This window comes from Cajanus cajan, chromosome 10 (assembly GCF_000230855.2).
Source record: "Cajanus cajan strain Asha chromosome 10, NIPB_CcT2T_4, whole genome shotgun sequence".
Taxonomy (NCBI): domain Eukaryota; kingdom Viridiplantae; phylum Streptophyta; class Magnoliopsida; order Fabales; family Fabaceae; genus Cajanus; species Cajanus cajan.
In genome coordinates, this window is record NC_138526.1 from 47,507,744 (window position 1) to 47,530,044 (window position 22,301).

Sequence of the window (22,301 nt, forward strand, 5' to 3'; positions counted from 1 at the left end):
AAAAAATATTTTATATTATTTACTTATTATAAAATATATTATTTAGTCTATTTCACTACTGTTCTCATTTGAGAGATGTGAGCATTATATTGTTTGCATCTCTTACGATAAAGTATACAATTTAACTCGTTTAATTTAATAATTGTATGAAAATATTTTTAATTTACCAAGTTACCATTCACTTACAAAATATCGTAAAACCACTTCTTGTCTACACGACATCATCATTGGTTCTCTTCAAAAGAAATTGCAAACAAAGTATACGTTTTGAGAGTTGTTAAGATTATTGGTTGTACAAGTAATAACACAACGAGAGTTATCGCATCCACAAACGTTGTAGCTTAACAACGAATTAAATAGTGAATTACTCTTTTTGTCTACCCCATAAGTTTTGAAATTACGTCCATCGTAGCTACTAAAATAGTAAAATGGAAAATATGCTGTGTTTTTTTTTTTTGTTTTTCTCTGGTCCATAACTGTTACAAAAGCAAATCCAGGAAATTTCAGTTATACAAGTATATGGCAAGATAGTTTTGGTTGCATGTGGAAAGCGGATAAGAAAAAGAAGTAACATTCTGTTGAATGTAGACCTTCATTGATCACCATATCTATTGTTTACTTAACTTCAATTTCCAAAAGCCTCTCAACTGGATGCCGACAGATGGGACAGTTGGCTGTATGAACTTTCAGAAGATTGGCACAGCCACTACACATGCACTGCACTCCAAATATCACAAGGGAAACATCATGCATCAAATAAAGCATATCACTGCAAAGTTTAAACAATGTGATCCATATTGGAAAGGTCAAAATATCTTGTACCAAGTCAAACTCAACCAGCAATCAAAGACTGAACAAAATACAGTAACATTTATAGCATGCATTTCTATTTTGAAGTGAATCCATATAAAAACAATTATACAAGAAGCTGGCTTATATGATAGGCACAAAAACACACTCTGAAATAGTCCAACAGCTTTACTCCTTGGACACGGGGAAATTCATAGAAAACAATGTTTTTTGTATTTGTTAAAAGAAGAACTAACTCTACCGACGGAAACATCAACCAATTGCCAAACTGAAACTAGAAGCAGAACAAGAAGGTGAAGGAATAGAGGATAAGAAACAAAATCAATAAATAGAAAGTACCATGTGTCGGCAAGGAAGCACAGTTATGTCTCGTGGTTCTGACAAACAAATCACGCAATCTCCACCAGATTCATGGCCATCACCATCACTAACATTCCCATTGCCATATATCTCCTGCAGTTCATACCTTTTCCCGTTGACCCAGAGAACCTGTTTCACCACTTGGACCTTGTACTCACCTCTTTGTCTCTTCTCAAAACTAGCCAAAGTAATTTGAGAAGACACGTTTCCCTCATTTTCATAACGGTTTAACGGTCGAGCCTCAGCCTTGAGCACAAGAGGATAAACTTCTGCATCACCTTCTTTGGTTAGTCCTGTCTCCTCTAACATCGACATTTCAATGCCAGTTCCAGAAGGTTGTCTGAACTTCTGACAAAGACCTTGCTGAAAAGGCATTGAGATCTGATTCACCAAGCTTTTCTCTACAGCTATCAGCTTACCATCTAAAGTTTCCTTGGCAAAAAACATCACTGTAATACTGTAGCAGGATACAGAACAAAGCAGTTACAAAAGGAACGCTATATACAAGAAGCATCATATTTATTTAAGAATGACAGATATCTTATACTAGATGAAAGCATAAATGCAAAAATAATGAAGGGTGGTATCTGAGAATAGAATATATTACTAGTCAAGCAAAGTACACGATAAGAAAATTAACAAATCACGTTTACAACATTCAAAAGCTGGTGATGTCTCTTACAAATTTCACATTCTTGGACATGTTGAAAATCTAGCAGGAAGACATGAGCTAGAACAAAATTTGGATGATATTATGTTAACACATCATTTAATAATAGCATGGTATCTATAACTTGTATTGATGGTAAGAAGTAAGAAGTAAAAAGTGAGAAAATGGAATATTACCATCCAGGAGCAGTGGCATCAAAGGTGAAAGTGAGAAGAAAATGGTGAGGATTGTGATGATCAGGGTGGATGCGAAGAGTGTCCTTCTTGATATTGACATCATTCCTAATGGTGATAGCTTTGTGATGGAGAAGGGAAGGTGGTGGAAAGGATTGAGGGTAGTGGTGATAGGGAGGAAGAAGTGTGTTGGGGTAGTTAGGAGGAGGTGGTGCAAAGGAGTAGTAGTTTGTGTTTGTGTTTGTTCCTTGTGGTTGTGGTTGTGGTTGTGGTTGTGAAGTGGGGTGGTGCCTCCTCCTCCTCATGCTTCCAATATTACCCATTTTCTTCAATTCTCTTCCAAGTTCCAACCCAATTCTTTGTTTATCTGTTTGTACTTTGGAGCATCGAAGTTTGTGGCCAAACTATTGTGCTACTAGTGTCAGTGTCACAATCACAAGGGAACACAACTAAACAAGAGGACGAGGGAGATATTATAAAGTAACGTTCTTTGCAGTTACTTAATTACCTCACTTCCCTTTTAAATCAGATATGCTCCTTTTATTATTCTCTTGTTTAATTAACCTCTCTTTATAACTTTCTAAATTCTTGCTATGAATTACCGAATCAGAAAAATTACTGTTCAAAGTTGACTTCTCTTTTTAATTATTTACAAGGGATGGTTAAGTTACATTAATAGATATGGAATAGTATAAATTTAAAAACAAACTGTCGTATTAATTCATGAAACTAAAATTATGTTAAATAAAATTGAAAATATAAATTGACAATCTCATTAGTTTAAAAATTAAAAAAAAAAAAATAGTCTAAGTGGTAAGATATATATTTTAGAAACCAAATAATAGTGAGAAATTAAGTTTAGAGACTTATTTGGCATTCTAAAAATTTATTTAATATTTTCTGAGTTTTAGAACTAACGTGACAACTTTCATCATTTTTTTAGGACTAAAGTATGTGTTTATCCGTAAATATATGTTACATTGTTGAATAACTTGTAATATATGATTATATTAAAGAAATATGTCAAAATTAACGTTCTATATAGTTTTAAAACGTATAAAAATAAGAATTATTTGATCATCAGTTTATTAGTATTAAAAATTTACAAAATAAAACAAATAATCAAAATAAAAAAAAAACTGTAATATATATAAAGTAACCAATTGTGTACGAATTGATATAACTTACGTTGAATATATATATATATATATATATATATATATATATATATATATATATATATATATATTGGATCCTTATTATTATTTATTTTATTTATTGTGTAATGCCCTTCATGTTTATTTAATCAATTTGATTAATAATTTTCCTAATAGTTAATAAATTACTAAAAGCTACAATAGATATACATTTATGATACAAAATATTATATTTCTAACAAAAAAAATTATATTTTTAATTGAAAAAATTGTATAGGTAGCAAGAAAGATATAAACTTGCCAAATCTCCTACTATGGTTCCAATGCTATGTTTTATTAAAGTAAAAAGTTGTTCATTTTTTAAGACCTGTCAAAAGTTATTTTATACTTTGAGTTAAACCAAAAAAAGAAAATAACTTAAAAAGAGTAAGAATGTATCTCCTTTTTCATTTGTTTATAAGATTAAACCCAAAACCTTAAAAATTAACTCTTACCAGTCAAAATCAACAACTTTCTAGAAAATGTTTCGGTGATGACTAATATTGAAAAATAATACAATTTATCTGATACTAATATTCTTAATTAGTCTGTAGTTTTACAGTATCAAAATAAACAGATAAAAAAAATATATAAATAAATAAATAAAAAGTTCCTTCAACCAAGCGCAGTTTGGATTGGACACCCTTCCTCAACTAAATGAAGAACACTTAAGTGGGGCTAACTGCAATCTTTTGGGTTCATTCCGTTCTTTTGGTCCACCAAAGGGTTGGGCTTCTTTTTCTTAGCCCAATCCCAGATTTTAAAAAATAATCCAACAGCCTAGTACAGGTGGTCCGAACATTTCATACGGCAGAAAGGATCTCGTTCATTTGTCGACCAAAACACAATAAAAAGAAAGTATCTCATTCCATTCCATTCCAATATGAAAATGGGTTATATTACCATCACACAGCAAGCATTAGTCTTTTACAATCAGTGTTAACAACTCAAAAGTGAAAAAGATTCACTTGTTCGGTGACTCAACCAGTGTTAACAACTTTTGGTAACAATGGTAACTGTATTGAGTTGTTGTAAATAATGGTGAGAGAAACACTTAGTTTTGAATTATTTGTGAGAAATAATAAATTTTATAGAGATTTCTTTTAAGATTTAAGGAATCAATAGGACATAAATCGAGTTTAACATGATTGATAAAATGCTAATATTAGGTTCCGTTCAATTTTAAGGTTATAAGGCGTTTTTGGGTTTATGTCTCAAAGCACGTGCACCAAGTAAATTCCATTGTCTAATTTAGATCAAAAAATAGAAAAAATCTAAAGATGACCGAGTCTTGAGAAACATTAAACACAAAGAACACATACAAAGATAAAGAAATCAAACTTTATTAACAACACAACTCAGAGGATCAATGACTTTATTGAAATTCACTTAACCATAATAAAAGAGAGTTTAGATAGACATAAAGAAAAATTAAACAAAAGCACAAAAAGAGAAGAGGAAAAGGAGAATCTTGTATATCCTTAAAGAGATGTGAGTTTTTATTATTTTTCGTCATTTTTGTATGCCTATAGCTTCTCGTAAGATGATAAAAGATGAAAGTAAAAAAAAATGCCCATTCCTTTTTCACTAATTCTTTTTAATCGTGAGTTAGACATCCATTCCAACTCGAAGAGAAAAGACCCCAATGCTTTCTTGTTTTTTTAAAAAAATACTCATGCGTTTAAAATTACTCTTTTGTTCTTAATTTCTTGATAAATTAGAACCTTGGTTTTTCTTCTTTTATTACTTAAAATTCAAATATCAAAATAGAAGAACATAGATAAAATTTCTAATTGAATCTAACAGGAAATAAATAAACAATATCTTTTACTTTAATAATTAAAAATTCATCATCTTGAAAATGGATGGAGTTATATAAGAATTAGTTGGGTGTTTGTTCTTCATTCTCACTATGCACAAAAGAATAAGTCCTACATAATTGGTAGACTGTTGGCTACGAATCTCCTGATTAATTTGTATTGTATATCATTCTCTAGTTGGGAGTAAGTTGCATCAGTCATTTTATAGCACAAGATTCCAAATCACTTACTGGAAACATTTATCATTCATTCACAAACGCACAGCTGTCCAATAAAAAATTTGCTACCCGAATAGTCCTTGTAGAAAACTTCTTGGTGGAAGCAAATTTTAGTTCTTTACAGTAAAAGTGAGCAGATTCCATTCTCAAACAACAATAAATAAGTGTAGGATAACTCAAAATGTCATCTAATGACTTAAAAATAAGTGTGTGAGCAACTATGATTAATCCAGTAAATAAAGTGGGGATTGCGCAGAGGCTTGTTTCATGATTCACACAATCACGTTGCTAGTTGGCGGGGAAAGAGGTCAAACCACCTATTCATCTCAACATCAAATTGATGATGAAGTGTACATGATGTACTAAGGACTGTGAAGCATTAAATAATAGGTTACAAACGAAGAGGACAAAGGAATCAAATAGAGTAATGAAGCATGGTCCCAATTAATCTTCCCTGACTAAAGAAGAGAAATCATTTTAAGGTCATATTGTTTCATTCGGTGTATGCCACATAAATAGGAAGACGAAAATTAGACCTTAATCCAGCAAGTACAGCTGGACGGATGGACAAGAAGCACAAACACATTATAGACCTGAGGGGACCTCGTTTTCATGTTACATAAAAAGGAAACACCAAGAAAATGATTTCAAAAAAAGTTGGTAACTTTGTTTTCACCTATGCTTCAAATGTAACACTAAAATTTTGAGCCAAATGTAATGATAGATTGGTGAGCCAAATATTAGGAGCAGTCTCCATCATTTGACTTCTCTGAGCACATTAGCTACTGCCTATGTGCCACAGAAACTCAACTCTTAAAATTCTAGTCAGATAAACAATCTAAGAATTCCTTTCCCTACTACACACCCTGTATTACTTCTCTAGACATGAAGATGGACATATAAATTTCAAAAAACTTACTATATACAACATGATTTAAGCAGAAATCAATGAACATTAAACAATGAAAACTCCTTCATTTATTGGTTTACATAGTTGGCTAAAAAAGATAGCATGACATATCTGTGTAAGCCTACTCAGTAATCTCAAAAGCAATTTAGAATTATGGACCAGGAAAGTGAGAAATACATCCAAATAAACCATGTTAAAAGAAAGAAACCAAATTCCCAGCTAGGGAAAGCTATCCCATAAACAATTAACTTGAGGTGATTGAACATGGAAGCACCCTTCAAGGCTAAGTCAGATTGTGGATACCAGCATCCTCTGTTGAGTCAATCTATAATTATCTCAACAACCCATAACAGCACAATTATACACGAACACCCCAAGATGCTCCTTCACACCAAGTACCTGCCAATCTATGATGCCATTCCTGATCCCTGACTTAGGACACCATGAACTCAGCACAATAGCTTCACCTTCTGGACCCCTTTGTCCACCCACAACCAAAAGCTGCTCTCCACAAGCCTTGAAAGCCAACCCCCAACCATTAGAAGAATCTGCCCGGACTGGAAGCCTCCCCAATTCATTCCAGCTGTTCCTTTCCTTGTCATATTTCTTCACCATGTTAGTTACATGCTCAACTGCATATAGCTGATTATCCACAACAGCCACAAGCGGAGGTGCATGAACACCCACGTTAACATACGGATACATCCCCTCTATCTTACGCCAATTCCTTGTCTTGAGATCGTATTCCTCTCCGCAAGTCAATGAAACAGTTGTACTCGACATTCCACCAATCACGTAGAATTTGCCATCCATAAAAAAACCAGAGCACAATCTACGCGGCGTGTCCATATTCGGTAAAAGTTCCCACGTACCTGATGAAGAATCATACAACTCAGCTGATTTTAGAACATTTCCATACTTATCACTTCCTCCAGCAACAATAGCAATTGAACCAAGACTACTAGATCCAAACAAACAGCGAGGTTGGTTCATCTCCTGGCACTTCACCCAACCGCGACAAATCATGCTATACTTCCATATGGCAAACTCCATCAATTCCCGACCAAAGACCAACAGTTCGCAGCCAACAGCCAGGGACTCCTTGTCTGCGTGGTTAAAGCACTCATCACAAGGTATCTTAGGTAACGCCATCCACCTGTTTATCTTAGGGTCAAATGCCACCCAACCTCTTGGATCACAAACCATATAAACCAAATGTTCCACAGCCCCCAATTGTACCCTCAACCCATATAGATAGCCACTATTGATCAGTTTATTGAATCTTTTATTAATATACGATAGCGAGGCGTAATCGGATCTACTAACCCAAGCAAGACAATTGAGGGCAACATCATCAATAAGGCCAGGGAGAAGCGAATCATTTGGTCCAGGTCCAGGAAAACCATCATTCACTCCTTCCCCACTATCCATTTCCACAAAGTTGTTCACTTTCTTTCCATCCTCCTCCTGCAAAGAACAACCCAAACGCAATTTCTTTGTCATGACAAGGAAACCTCAGCACACCCCAACAAAACCATAGCAGATGGCAGAAGCAAAAACCATTATTATTCCAACAATTCCTTCAATTCATGTGCCGCCTCTACCCATAAAAACAAATTCATCACACCATCCACATCGACATGCCACCAATCTCTTATCTATTCAATTCTTTTCTTCTATCTATCAGTTAGGAACCCATAATTGACTTATGCATAAAAACCACCCCTCTAGAAATGAAAAACCATAATTTCCGATGAAAATAGAGAAAGAGAAACGCGAGTGCAATACCAAATGAATCACCGACAAGATTTGAAATTGAAACTCTCCCAGCAAATTTCGCTGTCCGATTCGAAGCTACAGGGACAACACAACCATCTGCAAAATTCAGGAGAATAGGAAATGATTGAAACGGTAAAAGCACGCTGAAAAAATAAATTTTGAGCAAAAGGGTTGGGTGTGATCCAATTGAAACGAGATTCGGATCCAAAAAAAAAAAAAGTTTTTATTTTACAAAAAGGAAATGATTGATGGGTTGTAAAGGGGAAATAAAAATGCGGAAGAGGGGTACCTGAAAGTGGATCTCAGAAATGGAGGAATTGATGAACATATTGGCAGAAAGAGAGTGAAACACAACACAACACAACACAAAGTGGGCTTAGATAACTTGTAACTTTGGACACGGAAGTACTATGTCTATGTGCGAGTTACGAGCTATGGCTTATAAATAAATATAATAATTCCAACACTTTGCTCTTCTAACCCCACTTTTTAATCTATTTCATTTTGTCCTCTATTTTTTCTTTTTTTATTTCTCTTCTCACCCTTTCTTCTGTCAGTTTTTCTTTTGCTCTAATCACAATAATCAATTCCCAATTTATTAGTTTTGCGTGTAAACTGTTCAAGCATTTCAATTTTAGTAACTTATCCTTCCTTTGGTCGTTAGACGTTAACAAAGACCAAAGTTTTTACTCACGCGTGTACAACTTGTTCACATACTTTTACTTCTTTTTTTAATAAGAATTTATATCTTGGAAAATTCTAATGTTAATTTGTTTAAATCTTTCAAGGATTAAGTAGTTCAAATACATATATAATAAGTGAAAATATATTAATTAATTCATTATAACATGAGCTAATTCCCCTTTAATTCATTAAAATATTTTTAAAAGTATAACTTGATAAAAATATTTTTTTTACATAAATAATGAGTATAACGTAGAAGTAACTCTTAAAAGAGTTGTTTTATTTATTTTCTTATTATAAAAAAAACATATATTAAATTTTAATAATCTAACAATTGAATAAGTTAATATTATGTTTTAATGATTAGAAATTTTGGAATATATTTTTTTATTTATATGTCATTTAAAATTTGAATATAACATTAATTATTCTTTTATTAATTACGATATTTTTATGTTTATCTAATTTTTTATTCATTTATACATTTATCATAAAAGTGAAAATGAAAATAGCTGATATACATTTATTGTGAAGTTGAAATTAGAAAAAAAAAAAAGTAAAATTGAAAACATCATAACTATTTTACAGAATTCAAGAAAACTTATTATATTTCTTGACCTTTACATATAGATAACAATAAACAGAAGTACAATCTAATCCGTCATACACACTAAATTTTAGATAAATTAGATATTTATAATCAAGTAATTTTATAGTTGACATTTATATTTTAAGAAAATGTATCAGACATTCAATTAAAATTTATCTAATTAAGTATAAAATAAAATAAAATTTGTATAATAGTTTATAAGAAATAATATTGATCAAGTTAGATAAAATCATTTTGAATAATAAAACTTTTCTCTAAGTATTTCATACAACTAAATACTCAATATTTAAATTTAAGATAATTAATTAAATTAAAACAATCTCATTATAATTAACTTACATAGTTAGTAATATTTGGATCATATAATTATACATAATGGTCAGAATTATAAAGTTATTCAATTGTAAGATAACTACCTAAAAAAATGTGTGCAATTTTCTTTTAATCTAACTATTCATGTATTAATTTTGAGAAATGTTGGAACTATTTATGTATGGTTGTACTTGTATGGTTTAAACAAGAGATGACAAAATCCACTTATTAACAAGGTAAGACTCATTGCAGGCAGGTAGAAACTAAATTGCTTAATGATATTCACTTATTAGCCTGTCGAAGGTGAATAAAGGTATTCATGGGTTACCATAATTTAAAATTACTCAAATGGCTTAGAGGATAAGCTACGGTAATTTATTTTTATAATTATATATTTAAAATTGTTTAAATTTTAGTATAAATATATTTTGAATATTATTTTTAAATAGAAAAAATGAAAATGAAAATTATTTATTTTTAATTTTATTTTATTTACTTTTTCATTGAAAACTTAATTTAGTAAATATAAACATGTAAATATAGATAGATACTCATAAAATTCATGAATATCTAATTAATAAATATTCATGCAAGTATAAGCGTGTTTGAAAAAAATTGTGAAAAATAGATTATTTCAATAATTAATATATATATAATCAATTATTGTTATATGATCTCCTATTAAACTTAAGCATATAAGCAGTTAGTAAGTACTATTACACAACAATAAATACTACAAGTAATGATTTTAATTTTTTAAAGGTTGATAATAGTAATATATATAACAAATTAAAATAAAATTCACTCAATATTCTATAACATAATATCAATTTACAACCTTTTAACGCAATACAATATATTATCAATTTGAACAACACAACATTAACATCTCAATTTACAACATAACAACCCATTTCATTACAAGTCAACATTGCATATGAACAACACAACCTATTCAACATATCATATACACAATACAATAACTATATGTGTCATTGTACATTTCAACTAGGAGATCTCCTACATAAATGAATAACTTAAGTGAGTTGATCCTATCGAATCAACAATCCAGCTAAATCAATAGCCAATTGGGATATCAATCCCTAACAACATGATTTCTTAAATGTTATCACTTAAACTAGGAAGTCTAGTATTCCTATCAAGGTAGAATATCTTAAGTGTAAGTCTATCACAAAATTAGTTAGCATAACTAAGCCACTTATGAAATTAACCTACCGACTACCTTACAAATACTACGCCTTCTAAGTATTTAGTTAGAGATTTTGGTCCCTGACATTATACCTTACTCTAATTTAGTCATCTTATACACATATGTCTTGACCTTATCCACATACGAATCAATATTGGTCGCTTATAGCCAATATGCCTCGATCAGACTCATATACCGCATCAACTAAGGTCCTGGAGGAGATACAACTACCCACTTCAAAGGTCAACTTCCGAAGAAGGGTTTTCAACAAACTAAACTCTCGAAACACCATAACACAATATTCTCACAATAGGATATACAACTTTAAAAAAATTTCTCCTCTAGTCCTAAGTGAATCAACACAATACAACTTTAATGTCAAAGCATTCTGAACCCAACTACTCAACAACATCATACAACTCAGCTCAACTTTCCACCATTGATGGAAGAGCATGGGCTAAAGGCCCAACCACTAGAGCTATGGCCAGGAGGTTACTTGAAGATTTGACTGCTTCAGAGCTTAGTGGGCCCGATGGGCTTGGTGGGCCTAGGGTGCTTCTTACTTGGGCTTAATTAAATATACACCATGTTTAATTGTACTTTCTTAATTTAGGAATCTATTTTCATGTGGTCTTGTATTTTGACCATAGATTAGGGTTTAGGCTAGTTGGGCCTAGTTTTGGGCTTCATGGGCCTTTGGGCTTTTGGTACCCAATATTGGGCTCATTATTTTCCTTGTAATATTTCCTATTGATTGTATTCATTAGACCATTGTATTTTGGTCATTAGTTTAGGGTTTAAGGAGGTTTAATAGTTCATTTGAATTATGACAAATTAGGTCAAATTTAGGATGAATTTAAGTTGCATTTAGGTCACACTTTTGGCACCACCTTGGTAGCACAAGTGTGACACCGAAATGCAACCCTAAATTCACTCTAAATTCAACCTAATCTATCATTTAGCACTACATGACCGGTCATGAGCATGTGACACAAGGTTTGAATTCAAATTTGAATTTGAATTCAAACCTTGGCGCCAACATGTGACCAATCATGTGGCGCCAAGTGTGCTCCTCCAATTCGGATGCTATATGTTTCCCTCATCTCATATTTTGTAGTCACTTTTGATCTTATAGAAATTTGTGAGCCTTTGGCCGAGTTTCCTCTCTCAAAAGTCCCCTAGAGTTCATCTTCAAAACCTTAGGATTCCACCTTAGAATCCTCCTCTTTGAAGTGTGCTCTCCATTGATGCTTGAGCTTGGATGCTTCCTTCCTAGTTTAGGTTGAGTTCATCTTGAGTTCGTAGCTTGCAAGGTGTTCATAAGTGAAGAATCAAGTCTCCTTTGAAGAAGATCCGGCCTAAGCAAATTGAGGAGAAGAATCACTTTCACTTCTTCTAGATTTGCTATCAACCATTTAACTAAACAGCATGCAACTCAACTCAACAAAGTCAACTATACAATATCCTAGATCAGTGTATAAAGATTCATCACACCCGATGCCATTTGACCCATGCCCGATGTAAATTAGGTAGAGACCCTTAGGACCTCATGCCTAGTGTAGTAAATACCCACGTCCAACCCCAAACAAGCAAAAGGCTTCGAGTTAATCTGCGCTCGACGTAACTACATTGGTGTTCGATGTGATTCCAACCAAGACAATTCTCTCTTCTCACATCCAACGCTACTCCTTTGGTGCCTAACATTAATTCAGGCATAGTCATTTCTCTCACCTCACGTTCGATGCCATTCAAACCACGTTTGACACTAGTTCAACCCTAGGAAATCCTCTCTTCTTACACCTGATGTCACCAATCTTGTGTCTAGCGTGAGCTAAATAGAATGCCTTTAATTGAACTGCATTTGATGTCAAGCTCAACACGACAGTAAATTCGCTACTCAACTCACCTAAGAACTAGCAAATCTCAAGCATGCAAAGCATCAAACAACATATATACAACTCTAATAACTCATTCAACAAGAAATACAACATGCAACCAGAGATCACCATAAATCATCAACTTTTCTCAATACATTCAAAAATGCCAAAACTTAACAAACGTAATCATTCAATTTGAATTCAACCAAAAAAATAACACTTCATCCATGCATAACAACTAACACTTAACAACAATTTCAATTCTAACTCTCCTTACCTCAAAAACCTCTAAGGCAAGAGGAAGAGGAGAAAAAAGAAGAAGAAAACAACTTCGAATGACCATGGAATGACTTTGCATTTCCTCAACACTTCTAGTTCATGGCTCTACAAACCTATATCCACAACAACACAACAAGAATGAGGTTCCGGTGAAGACTTACTCTCATAAGAGAAGGTTTGGAGATGAAGAGAACTTATAGTCTTCATAGTGTATCTATCTAATTCATCTTTCTATAAGATTTCTAAAGAAAAGAATTTATGAAGCTTAATTCTAAACAAAAACCTTATATATCATTCCCTCAAATCAAACTAAACCTCTATTTAGAAAAATCCTCAACTACTAAATGACCCAACACAAAATTCAACACAATTAACAACAATTAAAATAAAACATACACTATTACAAGTATAAATTATATTTCATAACTATTTTTTGTAATAATTTTAAAACGTTTAAAAAGTAAAGCATTTTATGTAGTTAGAAAATATAATATTGAACATTAAGTTTTTATTTTGTCACAAAATAATCCAAGTTTTATGATTGAAATTCCATTTTCTTTGTCAAACTTGTATTATTTTAGATTTGAGTCAAATAATAATATTATAAGGACAACAAAGTATTTTATTTTATAACTATTTTTTGTAATAATTTTAAAACGTTTAAAAAGTAAAGCATTTTATGTAGTTAGAAAATATAATATTGAACATTAAGTTTTTATTTTGTCACAAAATAATCCAAGTTTTATGATTGAAATTCCATTTTCTTTGTCAAACTTGTATTATTTTAGATTTGAGTCAAATAATAATATTATAAGGACAACAAAGTATTTTATTTTATTTTATTGAGTTTTATATTGCATTCATAGGATTTAAATTTAAAATTATTTACTAAATTAAAACGTGTTATTATTTAATGAACCTGAGTATCCCAATCAAAAAGTCATTGAATTTGGTAGTTTTTTTTAATGCACCCGGTAGTTCTATGGTTTTGTTTAAACTATAAAAGATGATAACTCCTTAATTTTGGTACAAAGATCATGATTCATTGAAGCCTACCTAAAATTAACTTTATCAATTAAAAATGAAGTGGACAGTTTTGAAGAGAAAATTTGGTTCATGGATTTAGGCTATTTTTGACCGGTTAACTTTGTAAAGAACTGTAGCCGAATAGTTGACCAGGTCAACAGTTGAAGTTATTCAATTAATGGGATGGATTCAATTTTCAAAACCTCTGTCGTTGATAAATAACATAAAATGTTATGGTCAGCGTGGTAGTGGTTAAATTGTTGGATTTCTGTTAACATTTGTCCTTTCACCAACGTTACATGTTTGGTACTTGGTACATCCTACATGGTAGGACAACGTCTAGGTAAACTAACGCACTAATAACGTCACCCAATGTTGGTAGGGTCAATTATCATTCTACAACAGTTTATATTAACATTCTACACATTTTTGTGATTATACTAGACAATAATTTTTTTCTTTTTCAGGATTTCGGAATAACTAGAGAAGATGAGAAATACACTTTATATTACGTTTATGTCATTGGTTTCATGATTTTTCTTAAGGGAGATTTGTGTTTTATACACGTTCTTTAACAAGAGAAACGCTAAATATATACTTTATGACATTTTTTAAACACACTTTTAAATGCATGTTAAACTATAATTATCTTGATAACGAAGAGGAATGTAAATAAGCTGAAATATTTGTAAATTTTTTAAAATTAATTTGTTAAATACCAAGTCAAATTATTTTGTTTAATTAAATTAAAAAAATATATTTGCACTTTTCCCCCCAAAATTTATTAGAATACAAGTCAACTACATGTCTTCCTTCTTTGATATGTACGACCTCTTGGATGCCAGCTCACGAGATATTAAATGCCTGTTGCATGATTTTCCGGGTGTCATTCTTGTTTGTGATCATCCTTCTATCAAAGCATAAATTGAAGTAATTCAAAAATCCTCTTAAACTTGCCTATCAAAAGAATATAAGGTAACAATAAGGGAGACCATCATTACAAATATAATAAAAGTAACTCCAATAGTTATATTTAGGAAATATATGTATAAAGTTTGATTTGATTTATTTAATAAAAAGTTGAGTTTAATTTTTTTTAAAATTATTTATTTAAAAAAGTTGGACTTAGTTTATAAAAAAATTTATTAAATTTAATAAGTTTGTCTATTTATTTATATAATATAATAAAAAATATACACATTATATTATTAATAATATAATTAAATGAATAAATTTGTAATCTAAGAAAATAAAGCTATTAATATTTTTGATATTTTTACTACACTTGAACATTTTACATTATTTGTTTATACAAAATTAAGAAATAGAAAATAGAAAGCCTAACAATTTTGTCTACACCTATCTTTTTCCTTCATGTTCATGGTTGATTACTTAGAATTTTCAAATATGGTATAGGAAAAATTTAGAATTTTTTTTTTTTTGTAAAATTGTCTTCTTTCATCAAAATTTTTGGGTGGGTATACATTATTAGTGTAAACAACTCTGACTATGAGTTATCTCTTATGTTATTTTTTAATTTTAAATTCTAAATTTTAATAATAATGGAATAAATTATTTTTTCATGCAAATTTTTTAAAAATATTTAAAAATAAATTTGTCAATTTATTTAAAATTAGATATATTGACCTATTTAATATTATTAGAGTAAAACGGACTAATAGATCAAATCAGACTTTTAAAAAAGACAACCTAAAAAATTTATGATAAATAAGAGATTAGATTTAGATTTTAATATTATAAAATAGACACAATTTATAAATTCAAAATCTGACCTGACCTAATCTATTTTGTTATTATTTGCTTGATTTTTTTGTTTTTTATTCTAAATTTAAATTTTTTTATTGTATTTTAATAATTCCAAAAAAATTAAAATAAAAGTAACGAATAAATGAGATTTAAAAGTAAATAAACACTAAAATCACCTCTCTACTTGTAGGTTAACGTAAAAAGTGAGATTATTAATTACAAATAAAGGAAAATTTAAAAATGAATAGTTAGACTCATTTGTATTCAGTTTTGGTTTTGCGTCATATTTTGGATTTCGGAAGTAGAAAGTGAGAAGAAAAAAAAAGTAACATAGGTGTAAAATATGGAATTCATGTTAAAAAGGCACCTCTTTGATAATTAAGAAGAAAATAGAATTGGGACAAGGCACTATAGTCTATAGACATGGAAAAAAGATTAAGAAAGAAGATTGAAAAATTCAATCCAATAATCAGCACCAAAGTTTTGACTAGTCGATACCCTTTCTCTTTCTTTGGATAATAGATCGAGTCTCCATTGCTTTGCCACACCTCAAATCTATATCCAAAATGTCATTCTCCAAAACCCATTTCCTTTTCGATAAATGGAAATCAAAATACGTTTATGTCTTCGTGAAATGAACCCCATTTTGCCACGTTTTTTAATAAAGTATAAATAAACTTTGATAGGAATTGGCTACCTTAGGCGAATACATATATAATTTAATATATTGACATTTTTTAAATATTTTTTTTTTTTTAGTTTAGATCATTATCAACGGATTTTTTGTTGTTTGAATTTGAACTTAAATTGTTTTTAAAAAAATCACGTTACGTTTTCCATTCGTCCAAAACTGTAAAAAACAATCACGTTACTTTGAGTTAACGTTAAAGCAAAAGCTTTGTAGCAAGGTATGAACATGGAGACGAATTAATTAAGAAGGCTGCAAACTATTTCAAACACTGGCAGGATAAATGAAAAACTAGGAGAAAAAAAAAATCAAATGATTAAACGAGTACTAAATAAAATTTCATAAAACTGATTTAGAATTCAACTTAATTATCCAACCTTATACCAAAATAAAATAGAGAAGACTAGTTTTTTAACATGTAATTAATTAGTGATTCATTTAAACTTTTTCTTCTTCTTTTTGTATAGTACTTCCTAAAAAGATACTTTCATTTTATTTTTCTGCTAGTTCCATTTTAGAAGAAAAGGCAAAAATATAGTAACATATCGATCAAATGGTTTTAAAATTCTACTACGTGCAAACTCTTATAAAAAAAATATTAAAAAATAAAAAATACAAGTTTGTAATACTATACTCTAGATTAGTGTTGTATGTGGGGTGAGTTTGAGAGGGTCTTTAGCCTAAGGTTTAATTGACCTTAAAAAGAGGAAATATATAAGATTTCTTCTAAGAATTGAGTCTCATAAACTCAACTTCTTAGAGAAAGAGTAGAGCGAGAAACTCAAGAATTTTAAAATTTCTTCTTTCTTTTATATTTTCTAGAGGTGAGAGGTTTCTTTGATCTCGATGTAGTGATTCACGCATTCGAAAGTTGAGAATCTAAGGTTGGGTGGTTGTGGAGCTTATGGAAGTTTAGAGTTCTTTCTTCTCCTCTTCTTCAATTTTGGTTGGCTTGGAGTTGAGGTAAAGAAAGCTAGAACATGATTTGTTGGTAGAATTTCGTGTTGTAAATACCTTAATGCTAGATGAATGCTTATTAGTATGCTTAATTTGGAGTGGGTGTTGGATTTTGAAGAACTTTGTGTTCTTAGCGTTCTAGGTGAAAAAGGGAGATTTGACAATCTATTGGTGTGTTGTTGTTACAAGTTTTATTTTTCTTCAAAATTTGAGTTATATGTTGCAAATGGGTGATGAATATTGAATTGCATGTGTGAACTATTGGTTGGATGAAATGATTTTGGAGATTTGATGGTGTTCATAGTTGTGGGTTTTGTTCTTCATGCATGCAAAACTTTCTAGGTTTGCAATGCTAAGCGTAAGCCTTACACTTAGCGTGGGGATTGAAGGATGCCTCTAGAAGGCTAGTGCTTAGCGTGAGTTCTCATGCTCAACATGAAAACTTGTTTTTTTATGACTTTCTGGATGTTTGGTGCTTAGTGTGAGTTTCTATGTTCAACGTGAAAACTTGCTTTGTTTTTATGACTCCTAGGAGATCTTCGTAGGTAAATACATGATGATGCATTAGTTGATGTGTATGCATATGATGTGTTGTTGAATGGTGTGTTCAAATACATTGGTTGAATACCCTACTATATTTATTGTGATTTTAACTGTTTGGTGTATAGCTTTCAAATTGTATGTTGTTTTAAGGATTGTTGTATGATGTGAACCTCGTGTTGTTGGTTTGAAGGTTTAAATGTGGGTGAGTAGTATTGATGTTTTATTCCTATACTTGCTTAATTCTCTTGAATTCTAGCGAACAATTGTTTGTTTTCATGTGATTTGAACTTTGATAATCGTATTTGATATGAGAGTAGAGTAAAGCTAGGTTACAAGGGGACTACAACAAAGACCATCAAGTGAATGATGATGTTTTTAGATGTTTTGTGTTATCTCTTGTGGTAATTGTATATAATTGTACTTCATCAACATTTAAGATTTTATATAAATTTTATATTAAATGATTGTACATATATTAAATATATTTATAGAGTTGTTTTAACTTTATATGTGTGATATAATGTGCACATCCAATTTATTTTGAATATAAGCCCTTTTATATTATTGAGGTCCAGTATTGATAATTATGATTCATAAATATAATGCCGATAACGAATCTTTATCAAGTTTGTCAAGATTTATATACGATGTCCACAAATCCTTGCCCATACAAGGAATAATTAAGTCTCAAACTTGAAAGTTACACATAAAAACAATTTCAATGACATCAAATATTATTCAACAATTTATATGCGAGGGCATGAGAGATATTTAGGGATAAAATAAACACTAGAATCTATTTCAATTGAAATTTAAGAATTTTTTTAATAAAATTTAGGGCCATAAGAATAAAAAAATTATTTAAACTTTAATAAATTTATCCAATTAAAGGTGATTAGGCGTGATATGTTAGATTTTGTGTTGGGCATGTCACGCCTTGAATTATTAATACAAATTACATTTGGATTTGAATTAACGGGGGATGTCATGCTGGTCGCCACAAAAACATAACTGACATGTAAAGGCTGGATTTAATTTAATTGTGCATAAAAAAATTGTGACAGCTATTAATCTCATTTTTTTCAATAAAAAAAGTTCATTTCTTTTGTAATTTATGAAGAAATGTTCTATATATTTTAATATATTTTTAAGAATATAGAATATCTAACTATTGCTTCAATTACGTACTCTTAATTCAAGTAATAGCTTTTTTTTTTTAATTAATTTATAAAAATTATAATAATCACAATAAAATATAGGTATATTAAATATTCATAATCCATATATTAAACTAAAAGTTTTTATAGAATAAATAAAATATAGAATTTTCACAAATATTTAAAACTACTTTATGTTCTATTAAATATAATTTAACTATAATATAATTTTGATTTAACTTTGAATAAAAATTGTAGCTAAATCGTTGTTAGATTTTAACTTTAATTAGTGACATATTAATATTGCAATACTCTCTTCTTCCTATACTTATAAATATTGACGAAATAAAATAATTTTGTTTGAATAAAATTTTATTTAAAATAAATAAATAGTTTGTAAAACGCTTTTAAAGTCAGAGAATTCATATTTAATTCAAGACAGACCAAATTTAAAATATAAATATCTCTAAAGGAATGATTAGATTATAGTAGTCATCTAAAAATAATATATGAATCTAAGAACTAATATCGCTTCCAACACAAGATGAAATAAACTAAATAAATAGAATGACAAATCTCAATTTATGAACTCTGATGTTACATCCTATCATAGCTTCATCCACAAGCACGTTAAAGCTTATGTCTCGACATTAGCATCATCATCATTCTAACGGCCTCTTGCAAAACATATATAAAAACAACAAGTAGAACAAGGTGAGTAAGATATGTCTCATTTTAGCTCTCAATGTGAGATAAGGTTGGAAAGTCACACACATAACATAGCATACAACATAATATCAGTTACTATTAATTACAAAGACATATTAAACCATATAATCATGGGCAGTTTTACCCAAAGGCCAATATTCATGTGCAGTTAATACTTATGTATCATTGCTCAAAGGCTAATACTTATGTGCAATTAATACTTATATACAATTGCTCAAAGACTAATACCCTGTGCAGTTAACACTCATGTATGATTATCCAAAGGCTAATACTCATGTATGGGTAATACTCATGTACGATCATAAAACATCTTATACACATGATTTATGTTGCTCACACCAAATTCTATATATCATTTCATCTCATGAACTCAACTCATACTCATATTACTTGCTTAACACATCATCTTCATATCAATCTTATGCATACACATCATCATTTCATCAATATCATGTATACATATCATTATTGTGTCATCCCCATATCATACATTATCATGTCCTATCGCATAAAGTTTTTACATCACTCATAAGCATTTCATATCACACACGTCACGTAGAAATACTTCATATTACATACAAATATAAAGTCTCATGCACAAGATCTCACAAACATAGTTTTATATTTTCATCATAACTCATTCACAAATATTCCCTCTCATTCTCATATCAATATTTATACTATGAATCATGATCCTAAGTCATGCCATTAAAACACCTCATTTAGAATCATCAAAAGAACATTCATCACTACTATAATTGTTGAACATCAAATTACTTACTTCCTCATCATTGCTAATACTAGATTGTATCCTTAAGCTAATCATCCCCAAGTTATCTCAAACTCATAAATGTAACTCATCTTAAGTAATGAAGGCGATAAAAGGGAGAAACAGTAAGGAAAGAATGAGAAAAAGAAGCAATAGAATGTGTCATGATCGTGACTCACCAGCCACAACCTTGACTCCAATCACGACTGTCACTTGTCGATCATGCATGTGATTCATCATTCACAATCGTGACTCACTAGTTACACCCATGATTGACTTGGTGTTTTTAAAAAGAGTCAAGGTCATAATGCGTCACACCTATGACATAATCCAATAGATATGAACTTCGATTATTTGGACCTTCTCATCACCGGATTCCACCATAAGTGACTATCTAATCGATAAAATCATATATTAAAAGACTAAAACCACTTTATTAAGCCATCAATTTCTCTTACCAAATACTAATTCACATACATCATTCAAATAACATCAATAAATCAAGGACTACTACAAGCATTCATAGATCCACAAGATTCAAGTAATTGCATATAATTAAACATACATATCAATCATCAACATTAATTAGAATACAAAGGAATCATATAAAGTACAAAATTATGAGTTATGATTAGAATTTTGGGATTGCTCCCCATGCAACACATACAATAAAGAAAGAGATTGAGGGTCAATGTCACTACCCAACGTATATATATCTCACACCCATAACAAAACTATTTATTCTCCTCTTACCTCGATGATCACTAGATAAAGGACATGGATCTTTGGGGGTGATATTTAGCTATCTCTAGTTCTCCTAGTTTTTCTGAGCATGAAATTGTATAAAAATAATGAAAGCGTAAAATGTAAAAATTGACGTAACCCTTTTAAAGACTTTCCAACCATCATTTAATTCTTTAGTAAAATACTTTAACCACAATCGCATTTCCCTTCCCTCGAATATTAAAACTTATAAACATATTTCTCCCAACATAATTATAATTAAAATTAAATATAATTTATACATTCAAATATATATATATATATATATATATATATATATAATTTATTATATAATAAAATATTTAGTCCATGTATGCTAAAATATGATATTGTTAAAAAAATAATGGCAAAATGATCAATGATTGTATTAGAAGTATTTATTTAATCGTATCAATAAATAATAAAATATTTTTCAATTAAACTTAAAATTATATCATTTAATAGGCTAACTTGCATTTTTTTTCTTTTTATTTTTTTCAATTTGTAATTTCGGTTCCTCTATTTTAAAATAGAAATATTTAATCTCTCTAATTTTTAAAATATAAAATTTTGATCCTTTTGTCAATTGATATTTATTAATAGTTAAATTTTAACATTTATTCATATTTAAGTAATGTGACATTTAGTAATAATTTTTTTAAAAAAAAAGCAAAATAAAATTTATTAATAAAATAAATATCAATCAATTGTTAAAATGTGTAAAAACAAAGATTTTTGTATGTTATTTTTTAATTTTTATCCTAATATATCTCTCTTAAAATATCACGTCATTTAAATAATATCAATTTAATGATCAATAAAATCAAATTGATAATAAAACTAAAATTTTGTTATTTAAAGAAAAATAGGAGATTATACATCTTTATATTAAAATAAAAAGACTAAAATTACGGAATGATAAAATAAAGATAAAAGTGCAATTAAATCTATTTAATAAATACCAAGTACACTTATTGAGTAATTCTTGTTCTTAC

The 22,301-nt window shown here is 29.9% G+C and overlaps 2 protein-coding genes across 4 annotated transcripts; both read right to left on the reverse strand.

Annotated features, from left to right (window-relative positions):
* Positions 1-421: 421 nt before the first annotated feature.
* On the reverse strand, positions 422-2,588 carry LOC109819040 (putative E3 ubiquitin-protein ligase LOG2). Of its 2 annotated transcripts, none has more exons than XM_020384619.3 (3): positions 2,017-2,556; positions 1,150-1,627; positions 422-717 (listed from the first exon to the last, which is right to left on the reverse strand). In XM_020384619.3, the coding sequence occupies exons 1-3, from the start codon at positions 2,334-2,336 to the stop codon at positions 616-618; spliced, it is 900 nt and encodes a 299-aa protein (XP_020240208.1). In that variant the 5' UTR covers positions 2,337-2,556; the 3' UTR covers positions 422-615. The 2 variants fall into 2 exon arrangements, with proteins under 2 accessions (XP_020240208.1, XP_082922032.1); XM_083065906.1 differs by having other exon boundaries at positions 631-769; positions 2,017-2,588.
* Positions 2,589-6,196: 3,608 nt separating this feature from the next.
* LOC109819034 (Galactose oxidase/kelch repeat superfamily protein) lies at positions 6,197-8,442 on the reverse strand. 2 transcript variants are annotated; one of them, XM_020384613.3, is made up of 3 exons: positions 8,226-8,442; positions 7,946-8,032; positions 6,197-7,624 (listed from the first exon to the last, which is right to left on the reverse strand). In XM_020384613.3, exon 3 carries the CDS (start codon positions 7,586-7,588, stop codon positions 6,494-6,496), a length of 1,095 nt encoding a protein of 364 aa, XP_020240202.1. In that variant the 5' UTR covers positions 7,589-7,624; positions 7,946-8,032; positions 8,226-8,442; the 3' UTR covers positions 6,197-6,493. The 2 variants fall into 2 exon arrangements, with proteins under 2 accessions (XP_020240202.1, XP_020240201.1); XM_020384612.3 differs by having other exon boundaries at positions 6,197-8,032.
* Positions 8,443-22,301: the final 13,859 nt, after the last annotated feature.